This window comes from Gracilinanus agilis, chromosome 3, assembly GCF_016433145.1.
Source record: "Gracilinanus agilis isolate LMUSP501 chromosome 3, AgileGrace, whole genome shotgun sequence".
NCBI lineage: Eukaryota > Metazoa > Chordata > Mammalia > Didelphimorphia > Didelphidae > Gracilinanus > Gracilinanus agilis.
In genome coordinates, this window is record NC_058132.1 from 95051418 (window position 1) to 95073565 (window position 22148).

Below are 22148 nucleotides of genomic sequence, written 5' to 3' on the forward strand. Positions count from 1 at the left end.
TTCCTGACTCTAAGGTTGACTCTCAGCCATAATGACAATTCACATTGATATGGCATTTCGAAGTTAAGTTCTTTTCCTGCAAACACCCATGTGGCTTGATTATTTGTGCTATTATGATCATACCTATGGTTCAGATGAGATCTAAGACAGTAAGAGGTTAAATGGTGGTGTTAGATCAAGACTTAAATTTAGTCACATGGAGTCTGACACTATTTTTTCCACTATACCACTAGAGAGTAGTATCCTATTCAAGTCCTATCAATTCCACTATTACAGCCAAATAACTGGTTGACCGACTAGACCAGTGGTTCCCAAACTTTTTTGGCCTACCTCCCCCTTTCCAGAAAAAATATTACTTAGCCCCCTAGAAATTAAATTTTTAAAAATTTTAATAGCAATTAATAGAAAAGATAAATGCACCTGTGGCCATGACCGCTCACCTGGATTGTTGCAGCACCCACCAGGGGACGGTAGCGCCCACTTTGGGAATCACTGCACTAGAATAAAAGGATAGAACCCTGGAGTAAAGTGTTGGGGAAACAGATGTATTTTATTATTTGCCTTTCTTCCCCTAACAAAGTGTGGCCTAATGAATAGAGGGTGGGCCTCCAGAGTCAGAGAGGTCTGGGTTCCAGTCCCAACCTGGACACAAAGTCATGGTGCTGGGCAAAGCTCAGCATAACTTCTTGGCACTCCTGAAAACTCTACAAGATAGTAAGTTGCTGAAAAAGTGTTGACATGCATTGGCAAAGTAAATTTATCCCTGAGTGCTGCCTACACTAATGAAATCACAAGTCAAGATAAAAAATAGGATGTAAGTCTATAGAACATTATTTCCTCCCCCGGCTGGTTGAATAGTCCCTAAATTCACAAAAAAGCAGTTCAGTAATCCCAGTCAGAGCCTGACTCTGCATTCTCCTCTATTCACCGTGCTAGGAATGCTATGAAGTCCATGGCTATGCAGGGAACCCAGTTTTGCATCTTCCTCCACAGTTGCAGACCAGGGAATCCAGATAGATGACTGATAAAATAACCTGGGGACTATGTGCAACTCTACTGTGAGGAATTAGAATTAAAATACTTCAAGTCCCAAGTAATGTTGATCCATGTGCCCTTACTGGAACACAACTTTGAACTATATTTCTTCATCTTTGTGATGTTAGGGTAGATTATATAACCTTCAAAATTCATTCCTGCTTTAACACTCCACTATTCTATGAACATTTTCCAACCAAAAGAATCTGTGTTCTTAGTCAACATCTTCATTTTACAGATGAAAACACTGAGATCCTCAGGAGACTTGTCACTAGACATAAAGCCAGAAGTAGCATTTGTCAGGTCAATAGGGATCTGCCAAACTGTTGTTCCATCAAATACAGAGCACAGTTATAGCATTTTTTTTTTAACCCTTGTACTTCAGTGTATTGTCTCATAGGTGGAAGAGTGGTAAGGGTGGGCAATGGGGGTCAAGTGACTTGCCCAGGGTTACACAGCTGGGAAGTGGCTGAGGCCGGGTTTGAACTTAGGACCTCCTGTCTCTAGGCCTGACTCTCACTCCACTGAGTTACCCAGCTGCCCCTGACAGTTATAGCATTTTATGCCACTATAATCTTTTTGTTTTAGCACTTGAGGAAGTCCATGTAGGCTTACATCTCTGTGTCAGATAGATAGATAAGATAGGGTTCACAACACAAGTTAGTGGGAAATTATACTCTAAACTTCAGAGTCGAGATTTCCCCTACTGCTTCCTCACCCCTCATATACAAAAAGTGTTTGATTAAAGGCTTAACTCCATTGGAGTTAAGCCTTTAATCAAACACATGTAGGAAAAGTACTCTTTAAGTTAAAGTACTTTATGCAGTTCAGACCACAACCTCTCCACACTTTCATCTTATGCTTGTCTATGCCTTTCCACAAATCCTTTCTCCATAAAGGACCTGACCATTGGGTTCGAGGTCTACTTCTTTATTACTGTTTCATGAATATCAATGCAGTATTCATTCTTATGCTTCACTCTCACTACATGATCAGACCAATTCATTCTCTATGATCAGCTATGTCTTTGATGATATTGTTTATAACATTTCTGGAATACTATAACATTGCTATATGAATAATACATGTTGAAGCCAGCTGCCACCATACATTTCACTTTGCCCCTTGGGTACAATAAAAAAGTCATATTTATAATACTTTTCTCAAGAGACACTTATGAAGTTCCTATTTTGTCTAAGGCACTGTGTTAGGTATTTTGGGAGATATAAGGTTTAGTTAATCTTATGAAAATTATATAGTCTGGTAAGGGGACATACATGCACACATACACATAAAAATAGTCTATGATAAAATAGGTGCAAATTGTCATGGTAGAACACGAGAAGGAACTTTTGGATGATACAAACATACCTGTTAAATAAGAGGTAAATTGCTTTGGTCCACAGCGAATAGCATAACGGGTTGTTGTTCTCACAGCTTTCTGTTCAATTATGGACGCATCTCTGGGACAGAATATAGTTCCCTCTGATGTTTCCCCCCACCATCTCACTCGGATGAGAACAGGAGTTGGAGGCTTCACAACTATCCAGAGTATTTTACTAATGGTCAGTCTTAGAAAACATCGCAGCTGACCTTCAACTAGAGGTGGTAGACTTGTGGATGGTGAAATATCACTTAGACCTGTGAAAAAGGACAGGAATAATGAATCAGAATTTGGAGTAGGTAGGAAAATAAGACAGTATATGAACAGTTGGAGAACCTTAATTTCTGCTAACAACTCTCTTGATATAGTGAAAAGAACACTATGTTTGAGAGTCTGAAGATTTGTCTCAGTTTCATCACTTAGGCAAGTCATCGAATTTCCTATTTTGGTCCATTACTATGTAATAAGAAAGGGTTAGGTGAGATGATTTCGCAGGGATATTGCTGAAAGTTGCAGACAGATTTGCATTCAGTGTAAAAACAAAACAAATTTTTATGACAATTAGAGCTGTCCCAAAGTATACTTGGCTGTACAGCAAGGGAAGGAGATTCTCCTTACTGGATAGTCAAGGGAAAGCCAGATAATTACTTGTTGGGAATATTATAGGAAAAATTCCTAATCAGGTATGTATGTTGGCTTAGATAAGCTTTGAGGTTTCTACCAACTCTGAAAAACTAATTCTATAGAGAACTTTATTGAACCTGGCAATGGCAACTTCCATTTCAAATCTCTAGTATTTAAATCTCTCCTCTGTATGATAACTGTAGACTCAATTTATTTTTACAGTCTGGGCTTTTCTAGTATCAATAATCATTGATTAATTTTCGCCTATGTGCTGGAGATAAACATGAAACAACCCCTGTGTAGACTATTTGGGGGCAGGGTGTGGGGGAAGAGATACAATATTTGCAAAGATAAGTGAACTTTGACAGGCAAAGAAGTGACATAAGATTACAGTACAGCCACTAGAGACTTTCTCCCCCATATTCTCAAATGGTCATGACTTACCAGGTAAAGTTATTAATATATATATGTATACATACATTTACTAAAATCCTTCTAATTTGAAATCTTTATAGGGTCACATTTTTTGTTTTCCTTTGTTGACCTTTTCCCAATTAGCGGACATATAAAAATCAGGAAACTGAGGCTCAAAGAGGGGGAAACTGGCTGTCAAAGGGGTCATAGAAAAGCAGAATGTGGACTGGCTCCAAGCTCAGTGTTAAACTGCTTGTAAATTCCTGCCCTGAGAGTTTTTCTTTCTATCCCCTCCCCTAGTTCTCTCTCTCTCTCCCCTTTCCTCCTTCCCTCCCTCCTTTCCTTGGGGATGCCACATTTCCCCATGTTTTCCGGTCTGTGCCCCGGGTCTGACGCATTCCTCGGATCTGCTCAAGTTCGTCTCTCCTGCGTCCCACTTTCCCATGCCACTCTTAGCTGCCCACCCCTTACCTTGAAATTCCTGCGTTCCTTCCTTTCCTGAGTCCCTTTCCTTCCAATCTCTGCAGGGCATCCCTCTGCACCTGCAGCTAACGCGCCCCTTCCGAGGTCCCCTAATTTCTCCCTGATGCCACTGGTTCCACGCTCTACTTCAGGGCTGCTCCCACCTTCCCGAGGATTACCTTTCTTTCTGCGGCTCCGGCCACCCCCAGTAGCCGGGCCCTTCCGCTGTTTCATAGTGAGGTGGAGGAACTCTCAGTCCCAGAGGGGCTGGCGCCAGAACTGACCCTTCGCCGCGTCTTCCTTACACTTCGCCAGGGTAGCAGGAGCGTCCCGCCAAGGTTCACCCAGCCCCTCCGCGCGCGCGTTTCCCCGCAACCGCCGCCGCCGTCGCCGCAGGGACTCTTGGGAAACTAAGGGAAGCCACAGGAGGCTGACCTTCTCCACATACAGTCTTAGCTTCCCAGGGCGGGTAAGGAAGGCGCGTTAGAGATGTTTCTTCCCGGGAGAACTACAAAACCCACGATGCATTGCCACCGTATCTATTTCCGTGAGGGATCCAAACTCCTCTGGTCACCGCCCCTCCACTTTCAGCCCTGCCCATTTAGCAATGCGCAGGCGTAGCAGCGGCCGTTCCCGGAGGACTTCATTGGCCACGCGGACCCCACCCTCTCGCGCCGCGCTTGCACCTACTTTGCTACCCAGCTTCCCCGACAGGAGAGCGGTTGCGCACTTCCGGTCGGGTCGCTGAGGAGACGAGGACCGAGGAGTGGCTAGGCTTGGCGACGAGGGGAGGGGTTTGGGTTCTGGTGGGCGGGAGGAGGCGCCGGCGGCGGTCGGGGGCTGTCCGAGGGCTACGGTGAGCCGAGCAGCTTCAGTGCTGCTACCTTCTCTGAAACCGCTTAGGCGTCTTCTAGGCAGACTTGCCCCAGAGGCGACGCTCCAGCGCGACACGGCACAGGACGGGACACGCGGCGACCTCGACCTCTCTCCTGCCTTCCTTTCCCTTCATGTCGGCCTTGGAGAAGACCATGCACCTGGGCCGCCTGCCCTCCCGCCCCCCCCTGCCGGGCGGCGGGGGCGGTCAGAGCGGAACCAAGCTGCGCATGGGGTACGTGCCTCCCATTGCTCCGTTCCAGAGCTGGGCCAGGGCCTAAAAGAGATCTGTGGCTGCTGGGTTAAGGGGACGGTTGGGAGGAAAGGGCGACCCGAGGGGGCGTTGGGTGGGAGGAGCGGGTGACCGGGAGGTTGGGCTTGGGCGGGGCAACCTGAGGGGTCGGGGGAGTGGGGGAAGGGTAAGGGTAGCGAATGTAGGGAGGACCCAACAGGGCTTTGGGGAAAAGATAAGTGATGGGGCTGGCGGGGAGAATCCGAGGGGACGTTAGGGAAAGTACGACTGATGGGGACAACCAAAAGAGGTTGAGGAAGGGACAGGTCCAGTCCACGGAAAGAGAAGGTGGAAATGAGAGGGGAAACTGAGTGAGGAGGGAAGGCCAATGAGAACAAGTGACTGTAAGGGACTCGGGGTGGGGTGGGCCACTATTGGGAAGCGAGCATAGAAGTGGGGTGAAGAGTAGCGAGGAAGAAGAGTTGGGAACTGAGCGAAAGCCTTATGGGAAAGACAAGTGTGATAAAGGAGACTGACTACTCAGAGAATGGAAATAACCATAAAAAGGTCTGAAGTGAATTGATCGAACTTATTAAGACTGTGTAGGAGTTGTAGGTATGAGAGAAGGGGTCAAATTGGGAGGTAGATGGTGCTATGATGATTGGGGCAGGAGAGGACTTTGACGTGTGATAGATTAGAGTACTAGCGGGCTGGTTGTGTGGATAGGGAAGAGGAAATGTGATGCAGTTGACTTGGTATTTTGGAGAAAAAGGGAATAAAATAGATTAGGGACAAATAATAAAAGGAATAGATGTTAGGGCACTGGGATCTTAAAGCATTACTGGAATCATAAGACTTAAAGACTGAAAAGTAATAAATTCTAGGAGGTTAAGGAAGAACTTTAAAAGGATTGTGACTCACAATTGAACTAGTTGAAGGAAGGTGGTAGGTTAGGTTTTACTGAAGAGAAATCTTGGCCTTTTAAGAATTATGGACTTCTAGAGAGGGAAGGAAGTTTGGGGATTAATAATGAGGATACAGAAACTGTATAGAAGCAGGTATTGCCTTTTTGTTTCTTAGCTATTGATTTCTTATAAAAAGGTTTCCAAAATGAGAAGTCTTAGTAAGTTGATTGATTTATTTTCTCTTAAACTCTGGTACTGAAATAAAAACTCAAAGACAGACATTATCTCAGTATAAGGATATTAAAAACATTGAGTTTGCCACCAGTATTAACATCCAGATTAATAGGTTGTGTCATCTCTGTTAGAGTTGAGTGTCTCTTTCAAAACAAGTGCCATGAAAGAGACCTCAGCGGGAAATTCCAAAATAAATTTTTTAGAAGTCCACTGATTATAAGGATACTTAGTTGCTGAAAGATTCTTTATAAAACCTGTTTGCTTTCCTAGACTAAATTGTTTGCAAGAACTTTTCATACTTACACATAGCTTCTTGTTTCTTAAAGGGAAAATATGTTTTTATCAGATTTCATTTCTTTGCTGTGTAGATAGTAATATTGAAAAGAAATCAATGGTTTTGGCTATAATTGTAAGTTTCTAGTAGGAATTTAGAATATTTGTTTGACTTCTAGCTTTGGTCTATACCGTGATACTCAGACCTTCATGTTCCTGTTTTTCTGTCACTCAATTTTTGTTTCTTTAATAACACTCCCTTAATTGTGACAGCTATGCCCCAGTGCAGGTCAGCACCTTCTCTGCAATTTTTAGTTCCTTATTAACAATGAAATCACAGGTCCAGTATCTATTCTTTTGTTTGCTATAGTGGTCTCAGCTTAAAGATTGAGTAGAAATTCCATTTTTTTGCAGATAAAGAAACAGAAGATCTAGTGAAGGAAAATAATTTGCCTGAGTTCACATAACACATTAGTAGCAGAGTCTGGACAAGTAATCCAGGTCTCATCATTCCCAAGTTCAGTGTACTTTCTATAGGTTGTCTGCCCCAAAAATCTTAATGCAGTTTTAATCTAAGCCATATCTCAAAAGAAATAGTGCAGTTTTTTAAGCTTTTAAAGCTTTATTAAACTACTAATAGCTTACACTAAGTTTTTTGGGATCTCCAGCTACCAGATTCTTCCCATAAAAGCACATTAGGAACATGTTATGACCTAGGTAGAGTCATATTATGGGTAGATAAAAGTGATCCTTTTCAAATATGCCATAACTCATACTTTATCTTTTTGCCCTCTCCTTAATCCTATAGAGTTAATGAAGCTTCATTGTTTACTATATGGCATTTATTTATATTCAGAGACAAAGGTTTTCTCTAAACCAATTCATGCTATTTGTACTTCTCTCTCCTGTTTCCCCTCTACTCTTTGTTTTGCTTTTTCTCTTTTCTCCCCTTAGTATCATGTCTGCTCCTCCATTCATGTTTTAATAAAGTTTTACTACTCGTGAGCTGAGAAATATTTCTAGTGATATATAAATATGTATTCTCTTTAGTTATTTCTGTTTTTTAACCTTGGCTTTGGAGGTAGTGCATTGAATAAAGTGCAGACCTGGAGTCAAGAAGAGCCAAATTCCAATCTGGTTTCAGGCACTAACTGTGTGACCCTGGACAAATCACTTAACTTTGGCTTACCTTAATTTCCTCATCTATAAAATGGAGATAAAAATATATCTACCTTCCATGTTGTGAGAACCAAATAAGATAATAATTGTAAAGCATTTAGCACAATGCCTGGCACGAGGAAAAACCATATAAATAGTTCATTATTTTGTTGCGTTCAGTCATGTCCAATTTTTTCTGATCCCATTTCGGGTTTTCTTGGCAAAGATATTGGAGTGGTTTGCCATTTTCTTTAGTATGTTTTACAGATGAGGAAACTGAGGCAAACAGGGTTAATTGACTTGGCCAGGGTCCCCCAGCCAGTAAGTGTCTGAGGCCACATTTGTACTGAGGTCTTGATTCCACAGTCTAGTGCCCTATTTTACTGTGCCATCTAATTGACTCATATAATTATTCGCTACTAGTATTAATCAGTATGCATTTTAAGTTCCTACTTCATATAGAGAATCATGCTGGATGCTAGGCAAGAATCAATGACCAGATTCATTGTTGTTGTTTACTTTCATAGAACTTACGGGACATATGTGCCAGGTAGATAAGGCACATGATACACCAAAATACAAATAAATGGTAAATGTACTTCATAGATCTTATGAGAGAGAGAAGAAGGAAAAGGTCTTGGGTAGAGAGGGTGCTAGTGAAGACATGTGGTAGATAGAATCTGGTAGACATCAAAGAATGAATAGAAATTTTTTTCCAAGGAGGAAAAATTTTTAGAGACAAGGAACTTAATTTGTTGTTCCATTGTTTTAGTTATGCCTGCCTTTTCGTTGACCCCATTTAGAGTTTTCTTGACCAAGATACTGGAATGATTTGCATTTCCTTGACCAGTTCATTTGACAGATGAGAAAACTAAGGCAAACTGGGTTTTGTGACTGACTGATCATACAGTTGTTAAGTGTCTTGAGGCCAGATTTAGACTCATGTTTTCCTGCCTCCAGGACTGGAACTCTATCCACGGTGCCACCTAGCTGCCCTAAAGAACTTAAATGCTTATTTGAATTACGTTATTGAAAGCCTTTTTGCTATTGAGATTCAGTAAAATTAAGGGCAATAGATAAATAAAAAGCAACCAAATTGAGTTTGTTTGGGTTTTGGTTTGCTTCAAAAAAGAAATATTAAAAGGTTCCACCTAACCTGATAAGAATTTGCATAAATTTCAAGTTGACAATTCAATGCAAATTTCATCTGAGTTTTGAGAACAGCCAGGAAAACCCTCACTGGTTATATCCATAGACAGGTCATTTAACTTCTCTGAAGTTCAGTTTCTTTGTTTATAAAATGGGGATTATTCTTGAATACCTACTTAACAGTTATTGAGACAAACTTTACAAATCCTAAAGCACTACATAAATGTGAGGTGTTAATTTATTTTTGGCATACCCTATTGTACTTTAGAATGTTACCACTATAACTGTTCATTAGTCCTAAATTGTTCGTTTGTCTTTATGTACTTGGTCATAAATGTATGGTCGCAATATAGTGATTGGGCTGGAGTGGATCCAGAAAGTTTTTTAGATTGGGTAGCACCTAAAACTTGCTCTTGAAAGAAGAGAACTGTGTGACCCTGGGTAAGTCACTTAATCTTCCCTTCCCCCTGCAATTGCCTAGCACTTACCACAATATTGATTCTAAGTTGGAATGTAAGAGTTTTTTAAAAATGGAAAAGAACAAAGCAGTTAGAAGCAGCACTATTATATTATTTGTACATTTGGGAAAACGGAAATGGAAGCATAGTGATTTGCTGCAGGTCACAGATTGAGTTAGGAATAGAATCAAAGGCCTTGCTCTTACTTTTTCTATGGTAACCAATTCTTTTAACTTCATTCCCAGTACCTTAGAACAAGATTGTACTACCTATTGGCTTTAATGTTATAATTTGTGTAGCCTAATCTTTTCAAATGGCAGTCAAACAAATAGAATAATTCTTCATGTACAAATTGTTCTATTAAATTAGCCAAAATGTGACTTTCCTGAGTCCTACATAATTCAATAACTGAACTTTACTGAATTAGACCTGTAAATATAGAAGGGTACATTGATAGGCTATTTTCGCAGGGAAGTTTATAACCCAATTACAAAAAAAATTTTTTTGGTACTAAAGTGTTGGCTTAGAAATAATTTAAAGATTTTCCTTTCCAGTTAAAGATGTTTATAAAACTTTTGACCAAACCCCAGAGCAAATAGAATTCCATTATTTCTCAGAGTTTGCTGTGCCAATCTACAATATGTCCATTTTGTTTTATGGAATTGTTTTTTAATAGTATTTATACAATATTTTCTTTGTCTCTTATCATCGTTTGAGGATACATTTGGTATGTTACAACATATTAGATATTCTGTATCCCAGTCATCTGGAGCAAACATTTTTTGGCATAATCAGCATCTGAAGCCTTGTAGCACTAAAGTCACACACTTGAATAACCAAGATAAGGCCCCAAAGAACACATACTCTTTTATTCACTCTTTCAAAAAAAAAATTAAATTTAGAATAATTAACAAACTTGGTTATTTTGTATAGCAAAATAGGTCAGTAGGGATGTATTATAGGCAAACACCATGATAGCTCATGGTATAAAATGGAGAGAAGGAGAAAGACTAAAATATATGCCACACTATATTATAGAGTCAACCAGTAATGGATGTTCACATGATAGCAAAGAATCAAGTACAGTTTGAATTATATGAAGTAACACTATTTAAGGAAACAAAAAATGTATGGTAAATTTGGAAAAATTTCTTCAACAAATACTTAAAGAACAAACTTGGGCCACCTGAAGAAAAGGCTAAGCATAGCCCTTAGAAATGCCTCCTTTCCCCCCACATTCTGGATTAATGTAGTATTACTTATATGCACAAGGGTAAGAGTAGTTAAAATGCAATTTCATAGCAACTTAGAAGGACAAGATCACTTAAGTCAGAAGAAAAACTAGTTGACTATTAGATATTTATTACTGGATGATTTTTAAAGTGCAAACCTGAAAGCTTCTCTTGCCATGCTCATTATAAAGGTTGATATTTTGCACATTCTAATTATAATTGTTACAAAAATAATTTTAACTAATATCCCATGAGGTATCATTTTGATCATAAGACCAATGTATGGATATTTGGGTACATGTATTAGTGCTTTCATAGATTGTAAACTCTATGAGAAAGGGACCATTCCATTTTAAAAAATCTTTGAATCCTTAACAGCAAGCACAGAGCCATATACATATTATATATTTATGTATATATATATTTTATATGCATATATAAGTATATGTAAATATTCATAGACACATTTATATATACACAAATATGTGTGTTTATATACACACATATATGAAAAGCACTTTATAGATATGTATTTGAATTGAGTTTCAGCTAGCTAGCTATGGGAAGCTAATTGATATTTGTGGCAAATACTAACTACTAGTGTAAGACAAGTGGAGACACTTGTCTCCTTTATCCAGTTTTAAGAGAGTGCCTTTTTCCTGTGAACTCTTTAAAGACCTTTTATTACTTTAGTGTTGTGTTATTCCCCTTTTCCCTAGTCCCATAAACCCAAGCATAAACCTGAGAATGTCATGTCTTGAATTCATCTTTGTATTCCATCAGCGCCCAGTACCAACCTTTCTCTATAGTAATAATAATGATAATATAGATAGTGTTTATATATAGTTTAAGATTTGCAAAGCACTGGGGTAGCTAGGTGACTCAGTGGATTGAGAGCCAGACCTAAGAGGGGAGAGCCTGGGATCAAATTTGGCCTCAAACACTTTCTTAGTTGTGTGACCCTGGGCAAATCACTTAACCCCCATTGCCTAGCCCTTAGTGCTCTTCTGTCTTGGAACCAATACATAGTAATAATTCTAAGATGGAAGGTAAGAGTTTTTAAAAAAGAAGGATTTGCAAAGCATTTTACATGTCTTATTTGAAACTCACAACAACCCTCTGATTTAGGCGATACTATCTCCATTTTACAGATGAGGAAAATGAAGCCTAGAAGTTGTGATTTGCTGAGAGTTGCACAACTAGTAAGGGGCTTGAGGCAGGATTTCAACTCAGATATTCCTAATTCCAAAACTATTACCCACTGTACTATCTAGTTACCTCTGATATATAGTAGGTACTCAAGAAATGGATAGAATGCCAGGTTGTGTTGAAAAAATTGATTTCTTGAATGCTTCAGACTATATCTAGAGCTTGCAATTGCTTTTAGTCCTTAAGTATATTTAATGTTCCAAAATGTACGGCTGGTGTCATATTGTATCTGCCAGTATACAGTGTCTTTTCCTTGATTAGACACCATTGTGTAGCAGAAAGAACACCAGACTTAGAGTTAGAAGATTTGGATTGAAGTCTTGACTTTGGCCCTAGTTGTATGTGTGTAATATATAGTTATATAGTGCTTTTAAGTTTTACAGAGGACTTTTATACATGTTAATTCATTTCAACCTCATAAACCATGTGAAGCAGATAATATTATCACCCCCATTTTACAGATGCAGAAATTGAAGCACAAAATGATTAAGTGACTTGCCCAGGATTACACAGTTAGTAAATGTCTGATAACAGATTTTGAACTCGGGTCTCCCTGACTTTATATTTTGTGTTGTATGAACTTAGGCAAACCAGTAGTCAATAAACATTTATTAAGTAGTTATTATGTACCAAGCTCTGCTTATATAAAGAAAGGCAAAAGATAGCTCCTGCTTTCAAGGAGCTTACCATTTAATGGGAGAGAAAATATTTTTAAAATTACATACAAATACAAGTCTAGTGTTCCAGCAACAATTAATTGTTCTCTCTTGCCCTTATGGAATGGTTATAGAGAAAGACTAGGGATTTTTCTAACTTTAGAACAGAATTGTCTATACTTTTTCCTGTGGCAGAACTGTTTACACTTTTCCTGTGGCTTGAGGAATTTGTCTTTATTCTTTTCACTTTAAGAAAAAACATATTGTTGACATAGTGTGACTGAACAGACTGTATGTTCCATGGAAAGATGGAAATGCCTATTTAAAAGTAGCTTTCATCAAGTGGGTTGATTTTTCAGTCATTTGTTGAAATAGCTTTCATTATAAGTAACAGAGTAAAGAGTATACCCCTTCTATCCCTAGTTTTTAAGAAGACTTTATATTTTAAAAGCCTCTTTGATCTTAGGATCTCTAAACACTCCAAAGCCTTGTGTAGTATATAGTAATAACATTGCTTTTTTATTGGTTGTTAACAAATTACTGAGAAGCATCCTATTTGATGACCAATAAACCAAAAGAGTAGACTCTAGGTCTTTTAAGTATGTCATCTTACTTTAACTGTTTAGTCTTTACAAAAACAAATAATCTTCATTCCCTCAAATCCCAACCAAGTAGTAGGTATTGAATGGGATGCAGTTTTGTCCTAGGGATAAAAGGATGAAAATTAAGTTCCAGAAGCTTAAGAACTAAGTCTCTGTCTTAAGTCTGTCCACTTGGACTAAATAGGAAAAGTCTGATTGTGTGTGTGTGTGTGTGTGTGTGTGTATGTATATGTATATATACATACACACATACATATATATATATATACATACACACATATATAAACTTGAAGACAATAATTAATATTGCTTGTTAGATAAAGAATTTATTAGGTATCAGTTGCTTCAAATACATATACAAGCAAGCCAAACAATCCTTGCTCTCAAAAAGAGCTTATATCCTATTAGTTTCTTCTCTAGGCCAAACATTCCTCAGTTTCTTTAGCTGATTCTTGGGTGGTTTGAACTTGGCTTTCCAATTTAATCAGTTTCCTTGAAATATGGTGCCCAGACTCCATTACACCAGATGTAGTCCAAATAGAACAGAGTATGATGGGATGGTTGCATTTCATGCATTTCTACATGAAGCCTTTTCTGATCCTCTGCTTTATCTCTAACTGCTAATGTCTTCCTAACTCTTTTTAGATATTTGTTTTTATTAACTTAATATTTATGCTTTATAGATTTATATATACCCACTAGTCTGTTCCATAGAATGGAAGCTCCTTGGAAGTAGGGGTTATTAAATTTGTTGTGTTTGTATCCCTAGAGCCTGGCACTTAATAAATACTTGCTGACTGATTGATTGACATTTACCTCTTTAGTTCTGGACACTCTACCTTTTGAGGTTACACGGTAAGTTAGTCACAGAGATTGAACTAGAACTCACTTATCCTGATTATTAGTTCAGTTTCTTTTGCAGTTCCTTTGGTAGAATTCCTTTTGCAATATGATGCAGATGAATATGTAGGTGAAAATTTTACTGTTAAAAGCTAAAGTCAAAACAAGAAAAGGATCTTGCATTTCCTTGGTAAGATTCATTTCATGGTGTCTTCTACATAGGATTTAGAATAGGAAGGGAATTTGAATAGAGCCAGGGCTCATTTTACAAATGAAGAAACTGAGGCCTTGAGATGTTAATTGATTTGCTTGGGAAGGAAAAGGTTTTTCAACACAAGGTCTTAGAATCCTTCTAGAGTAAAATGTTGTTCATTTGTCATATGCCATACCTAAGGGGTTCTCAGGAATAGTCTTATTGGAGTAGAACAGGGGTTCTTAAGTTCAGAAACTTTAAAAAATAATCTTAGTTATATTTTAATTTAATTTATTGAGTTTTTTGCAAGCCTATGTACTTTTTTTAGGCATTTAAAAACATTATTCTGTGATATGGTCCACAGGCTTCATCAAATTGCCAAAAGTGTCCATGACACAAAATAGGTTGTTTAGAACCCTTGGAGTAGTCTGAGTCTATTTTAAATTATTATTTATTAATTAACAAACAGTTTGGATGAAAAGCGTTAGAGAGCAATAGCCTTTCTTAATTGACATCTCTCAGAATATTTGATCACCTTTAAACATACATGTGTGGGTTGGACTAGATCTTCCAACCCTATGATCCTATAAAGAGTGAATATGATTTGCTCAAAACCTCTCAAGCTTGTTATTAGGTTAATATTGTGCAGTTCACATTAGTGTAACATTGTCTCTTTTCTTTTTACCTTTACTTTTTCCCCACCTCACTCCCAACAAGCTTATTTTGGTGGTTGTGTTTACCATTCTTTAGTCATCTCATGGTCTTTGTTGGATTTACTAAAATAAACTATCTCTAGGACAAGTTTCCTGCTCAGGGTTTTGCAGTTCATTTTTTAGTTTTGTTAGTAGTTACATAGCTACATTCCCACGAATTACACCCCCTTACTGTCTATATTTGACTTTGTCTTCTGTGTTTCAGTGTTTCCTAAGAATAAAATTTTTTGTTTTCTTTTAACTACTGTTTTTTCTCTTCCTAAGCAGAAAGCATAGTATATAGGAAAAGAATACTAGATTTAGGGGATCTGGCACTATCCACTTGATTTGCCTTCTGATCTTGGAGGAAGTCACCTAGTCTTGGGAGCACTGTCTGTTTTCTCTCCCATAAAATTAAGCCAAGTACAATAGGACTGTTCACTTCCTTAGTTCTGGACACCATACTGTCTCCTAATAGGGAATGATGTAGAGGGAAAATGATACTTGTATTACCTACATCATAGTGTCTAGAACTGGAAGATCTTAGAGATCTAGTCAAAGCTTTTGTCTTTATAGATGAAAAAAACTAAACCTCAGAAAAGAGGAGACACACTTATGGAATTTGAACCTAGGTTTTATGATTCCTAATTCTGCTTTTTTTCTACTATACTACATTACTTTTTTTTTTTTAAACCCTTAACTTCTGTGTATTGACTTATAGGTGGAAGAGTGGTAAGGGTAGGCAGTGGGGGTCAAGTGACTTGCCCAGGGTCACACAGCTGGGAAGTGTCTGAGGCCAGATTTGAACCTAGGACCTCCCGTCTCTAGGCCTGGCTCTCAATCCACTGAGCTACCCAGCTGCCCCACTCTACATTACTTTTTAAAGTTGTATAGCTTACCTTGATTTCAGTCTTAGTTTCTTCACCAAAATTTGATTCTTTTTTTAATATTGCTAAATTTACTTTAGCTAGTCAATTCCCATCATAGCCTAAGAGACTGCTCTGTTGAAGATAATAAGGGAAACAGTATTAGAGGCAGACATTGAACTTAGTAGTCTTCCTGATTCCAAGACTGGCCCTATTATTTCTTGGAATATGATGCCCAGGCTTTATTTTAAAATCATGGTTTTTAAAGAGTTTGCTATTTCTTACATAATTTTTCTTTGACTTATTTTCCAGATTACCTTTTTAGATCAGATATTTTACATTTTCTTCTATCTTATTAGGCTCTTGAGTTTGTTCTATTATTTCTTGCTATCTTCTGAAGACATTGATTATCTTTGGCTCAAAATGGTTTTCAAAGAGTATTATTTGGATAGGTTTTATTTTTCTCTTTTAGGCTAATGATTTCCCTCCTAATTCTTTTCTCAAGATCTTTTATTGTTTACCTCTTGCTTCCTTTTTTCTTGGTATTCATGTAGTTCTTGAGAAAAATCTCATTTTTTTCCCTTTGATTCCTTATTTGTAGCTGTTAAGTGTTACCCCATTCTTTAGAGGGAGCTTTAGATTTGCAATAATTTCCTATCCTGATTGATATTTTTTTGATTTACTCATCTTATTATCATTCTTATTTCCTGTACTGGGTTTACATCAAGGCCATGCTGTGCCCTCCTGCTATTTTTGTTGTTTTGTTTTGAGTAGGGTTGTCACCCCTGCTTGGTATCACCCTAGATTCTTGCACTAATCTCCACTTCCTGGATTTAGACCTTCCTGGATCTTTGAGATTCAGGGTGTTGCATTTTCTGAAGGCCATGGCCTTCGAAAGATCCTGGCCTATGGTGGTCTGATTTGAGTGTAACAGCTGGTTTCAGGGAGGCTTTCTGACTATGCTGGGGCTTTTTTTGGGAAGTGCAAGAGCAACTTTATGCTTTTTCTGCCTCTAGACACAGAACCTTGTAGTCTATATATCTCTGGTCATGCTGGGCAAGAATTGACTGTCCCCCTTTCCCTATTCTCCTCAGACAGCTAGCTTCCCATCTTATTCTAGGGTGGAAAAAGTCACTAGAATTTCTCATTGGATTTTTTGAACCATTCAGGTATTGCTCTTGACCAGAAATCCTTTCTCTACATTTCCATACTATAGATCAGACAGACCCATGTCACCTCATTATACATAAGCAAGGTGAACTTCTCTCTGCTTCTGGCTCTTTTTTATTTATTCATAACCTGGATTCCAAGGCAATCAAGGGGTATGTTCTTATATAACTTCATAATTTGTTAAAATGATAATATCTCATTAATCAATTAGTCCTGAGTTCCTGCCCAGTGAGTTACTTAATTGGACAAACCTCCTTTTGTATAAATTTTGCTCATCTTTGTCAATCCCTCTACTGAGCTTAAACAGACATCAAGATTACTCACTATTCAATTTATTAACAGTGTGACAAATAGTAAAACAAAGGCAAATAGTTATTTACAGTGTATCAGTTTTAAGATCAATCAGAGCCACAAGTTACCTCTACCCATCACTTCTGCTGACTTCTCAATTTTCACACCATTTATCTCTCTGGATACAAAAATCTTGAGATTTCTCTTCATGTTTCTTTGCAAAGATAATAATTAAAATTATTCTCTCATCAAGTTTTTAGTCCTTACTGCCTTTATCATCACAATTTCTCTCAAATGATTATAGTATCTCTAGAATAAATGATAGTAAAACATTCTGTTCCCTCTTAAAGATGCGGTAACTATCTGTAATTTCTCTGGGAAAGTCTATTGAAGTTAGTGCTGTATTTCACTTCATGGCAAGCATTTTCAGGTCCTCAAAATCTTTTGGGGATATAGTTAATCCATATTACATGTCATTATACTTGATAGCTTCTTCAAAGGGGGCAAGGAGGAAGAAGTACAATACTAGTAATAGTAATAACAATAACTAAACTTAACAAATCAAGTCAACAAGCATTATTAATTGCCTATAGTATGCCAGGCACAATAAGTGCTGGGAATACAAAGAAAGGCAAAACCGTATTTTGTCCTTAAGGTTCTTCCTCACAATCTAATGAGGGGGTCAGTATGCAAACAATTATGTACAAGTAAGATACATGCTGGTTAAGTTAAAGATAATCATAGAGAAAAGTCATAATACCTGCATAATGCTTCATCAAAAAAAACCCCTACAAAGCATCATTCTAATTAAACAATAAATTTCTATCAAGTCAAATGCATAGATACTAATGCAACTTTATAATTTAGTCTACTTATAGGTTGAAAGGTTCTAATTCTTTTGTGACTTACTGGTCTTTCTATATCTGTTTCCTAAGTGGGTTGAGGATAAATGAATCTCCTATCTTCATCCAGTTTGGGATGCCCAATAGGTATGTAGATGTAGACTGGAGAATCAGGAGATAGATTACTGTATATAGACTGTATATATCAATCTGAGAATCATCTGCATGGAGATGATTGAATTCATGGCATCTAGGGAGATCACCAAATGAAAAAGGAAAAAAGGAAAAGAAGGAGCACCCATGACAAGAACCTTGAGGGAACATCCATGATTTAACAAATAGGAGAACCAGTAGAAAGCAATGTCACAAAAAGCAAAAGAGAAGAGAGTATTGAGGAGAAGGCGGCAATTAAATAGTATCAAAGGCTACAGATAGATCAAGGATGAGAAATGAGAAAAGACTATTTAGTTTTAGCAATTAAGAGTATTTATACATAGAGAGAATAAACTGGAGATAATCAACAAAGGGAAGGCACTAACTTATAGGTATTAGAAAGTGCCTTTCAGGTTTTATTCAAGATCATATAGAAAATACTTCCAATAAAGGAATATTTAATCCTCACTTCTCATCTTGGTTAATTCAGAAAAGTAAATAATAAGAGCAGTTAACATTTATATGGTGCTTTAAAGTTTATAAAATACTTCACATGTATTACTTAATTTTAACTTCACAATAACCATGTGTTGAAATGCTGAAACTGAGGGAAGATTAAGGGACTTGCCTACTGTTTGAGGGAGCATTTAAAGTCAGTCTAATCCAGTGGTTCCCAAACTTTTTTGGCTTACCGCCCCCTTTCCAGAAAAAATATTACTTAGCCCCCTGGAAATTAATTTTTTTTAAATTTTAATAGTAATTAATAGGAAAGATAAATGCACCTGTGGCCATCACCACCGCCCTAGATCTCTGCAGCACCCACCAGGGGGAGGTAGCGCCCACCTTGGGACTCACTGGTCTAATCCAATGCTCTATCTATAAATATAATTTTTAAAAGGGGAAAACAACTATCAATTAGCACCTGAGTATATTGGGAAAGGCAGCAAGAGGAATACCTGAGCTAAGCTTTGAAGTTAAGCATTTCCAGAAGCAGAATTAGAGAGAGAGGATATATTTCAGGCTGAATAGAGAAGGGGGCAGACAATAGTGAATATCAGATATTAACTGACTGAATGTAATTGGCACTTAAGCATCTAAGAAATGATAGAAATATATTGTCAAGTTTATATATCTGACCAAAAAACCCAAAGATTTTGCTGAAGACACTTATAGAAAGGTTTTTGCTTTTCATTTTTTTACATTTCAGACTTGCATTTGTCAAAAAAATAAATTGGAAAAAAAAAAAGGTTCAGTTAGGGATGGGATATGCAGGAGAGAAGCTAAGAATATTCCATACCAAGTATGGGCAATTCTGTGTTGCCTGAATTTCATTTATTCTTTACTCACATTTCTTCAAGACAACAGAGCTTTGTGCTCATGGGTTTTACATTCAACAACTAGAGAAGCCCTTGCTTGGACTACAGAAACTCTATGGTTTGTAATTAGCTTCACTTAAAGAGAAATTCCTTCTAAATAAGTAGTCATTAGCTCCAGAACACTACTACTCCATCCCCTTTTTTTTTTGATTTCTCTACTGTCTTAGTGTCTCCTTGGTAAAATTTTTTAAATTACTAAAAATTTTGTTTTAAGGCCCAAGTTTTTCCCTTCCTCCACCAAGTAAGAAAACAAGGAAAAAAAAACTATTGCAAATATGTAGAGACATGCAAAACAAATATCTGTATTAGCTAAACAGCATATTCTCTTTTAAAAAATCCTTACTCTCTGTCTTAGAATCAATACTAACTATTGGTTCCAAGGCAGAAGTGTGGTAGAGGCTAGGCAGTGAGGGTTAAATGACTTTCCCAAGATCATATTGCTAGGAATCCAGGACCTCTTGTTTCCAGGCCTGGCTCTATATGCTGAGCCACCTTGCTGCCTCAGCATATAATCTTAATTGCTAAAACTAAATAGCCTTTTCACAATTTTCACCCTTGATCTAAGCATTTGCTTACTATTATTTAAAATTTTTTAAAAATTGAGTTCTTTAGATTTTATATCATCAATATTTCCAAATATATCTCCATCCCAGCCCTAGAGTCACCCCTTATTAACAAAGAATAAAAAAGAAATGAAACCAATTAGAAAAATTAAGAAATAAACACAACAGATAAAACCTGACATTTTCTGGAGTGTAGGATGCTTTTATAGTCTCTCACCTCTGCAAAGAAGGACAAAATGTGTTCTCTTGTAATCTGTTATTTAGAGCTATAATTTCACAGAATTCAGTTTTGATTTTTTTGTTGTTCTTTCCATTTGCATGTTTGTGGTTATTAGATTGTTGTTCCCCAGCTTTACTTCATTTTGCATCAGTTAATGTCATCCCATGCTTTTCATTATTCATCCTATTCAACATTTCTTACCCAACAATAGCCACCTACTGTTTCTAGTTTAGTGGTACTGCTAAAAATACTGCTATAGTATTTTGGTATATATGGGTTCTGCCTTTTATCTTTTGACGTCTTTGAGGTGTGTTCCTAACAGTTGGATTCCTGAGTTATGGGACAGATGTTTTATTCACTTTCATCACATGATTCCAAATTGCCCCATCAGCAGTGCCTTAATTTGTTTTATTTTTCTTCAGCCCCTCTAAAATTAACTATCCTCATCTCTTCTTAGCTTTGCCAATTTGCAGGATATGACAGGTACTATTACTGATAGGGAAGAAAGATGACTTCATTTTCTCTGTAAGAATGCTTTAATTCCAGATAAGTGAAAACACATTGAAATGACATCTTGAAAGTATGCATTCAGGAAGTGTGTACATTGTTTTTAAAATGTTTTTAAAAAAGCCTTCAACATTAAAAAGGTAATTTGAATTTTATGAGGTTGTTCACATTATTGCTAAAGTGTAAATAGCCACATTCTGTTGAAGGCATATTAGTGTAGATAGAGATATAATCAAGCTCATGCTTGGCAAATCATACACAACAAAGCAACTTCTACTGATTTTACTTGTAGGTAATATGGTGGCACAGAGAATTGTATATACATATGGAAATCTTTTTGATCAATTAATGAGATAAAGCAGCAGATATAATTTAAAATGTTCTAACCTATATGTTTTAACCTGTATGCGATATGTTATTGAAATCAATCTGTAATGGCAATGCCATATCAAGATATGTTTTTTTTTTTAAACTCTTACCTTCTATCTTAGAATCAGTACTAAGTATAAGGCTGAAGAATGGTAAGGATTATACAGTGGGGGTTAGGGGACTTGTCCAGGGTCATATAGCTAAGAAGTACCTGAGGCCACTCTTGAACCCAGGACCTTCTCTCTCCATTGAGCCACCTGGCTGCCCCTCAAGATATTTTCAGTATTAATTAAAATCTTAATTTTAATTTCCAAAAACTAAAATTATATGGGGAGATTACATTGAACTCTCAATGCCAAGACAAAACAAATCTGCAAGCACTACATGAGAATGTTTATAAGAGGAATCAACTTCATAAAAAAATATTCCATTAAACTTTCTGCCCAACAGTGCCAGTGGTATAAAGTAAGATCCTATATACACCAAATATTTATAATAGAATTTTTTCTTAAGAAAAAGAACTGGAAACAGTAAATACCTATAGATTAGGGAATGACTAAAGACATTGTGGTCCATGAAGGTAATAAATATTACTTCCCCATAAGAAACTTAATGTTAAAATATAGAAGATATATGAATTAATGTGGAGTAAAATAAACAGAACCAGCAAAACATTAATACAGTGGCTACAACAATGCAAATGGAAACAATAACAACAGAACAATTAAAACTGAATTTTGGAGCACTTGTTATTGAAAAAGTAATTCTCTACCTCTTAATATTTTACCTGAAATGTTTGTTTTTCAGCCCTGGAAGAAAGCGAGACTTTTCCCCTGTTTCCTGGAACCAGTACTTTGAGTCCATGGAAGATGTGGTGGTGGAGAATGAGACTGGCAAAGATATATCCTTTTGAGTTTCCAAAATACCTTCTTCTTGTGTTTATTCCTTTGAATTTGTTTCTCAGAGTACATGTTTATTGTGACGATGATTATCACTGATAAATTCAAACCAGTATCTCTAGACTAGTCTCTGGTGTAGGACAGAGAAATTGGCATTAAATTCTAGAGCTTAATATATTTCTTTTAAAAAGTACCAGAGAAAAGATTTCAAGAGCTTTTTGTGAATAAATGGTACTCTTGCTTATAGAAACCAGAATCTTCTGCCCA

The 22148-nt window shown here is 37.2% G+C and overlaps 2 protein-coding genes across 2 annotated transcripts in view; one reads left to right on the forward strand and one right to left on the reverse strand.

The window, feature by feature from the left end:
- C2CD3 (C2 domain containing 3 centriole elongation regulator) overlaps positions 1 to 4153 on the reverse strand; it is a 175150-nt gene extending 170997 nt beyond the window's left edge. Inside the window, 2 exon segments of the mRNA XM_044668915.1 lie at positions 2407 to 2676; positions 4099 to 4153. Coding sequence (XP_044524850.1) covers positions 2407 to 2676; positions 4099 to 4153 — 325 coding nt within the window.
- Positions 4154 to 4768: 615 nt separating this feature from the next.
- Positions 4769 to 22148, forward strand: part of PPME1 (protein phosphatase methylesterase 1) — a 68385-nt gene continuing 51005 nt past the window's right edge. The window contains exons 1-2 of the mRNA XM_044668138.1: positions 4769 to 5027; positions 21790 to 21883. Of these exons, the coding sequence (XP_044524073.1) occupies positions 4927 to 5027; positions 21790 to 21883 (195 nt within the window). The 5' untranslated portion in view covers positions 4769 to 4926. The remainder of the gene's footprint in view (positions 5028 to 21789; positions 21884 to 22148) is intronic.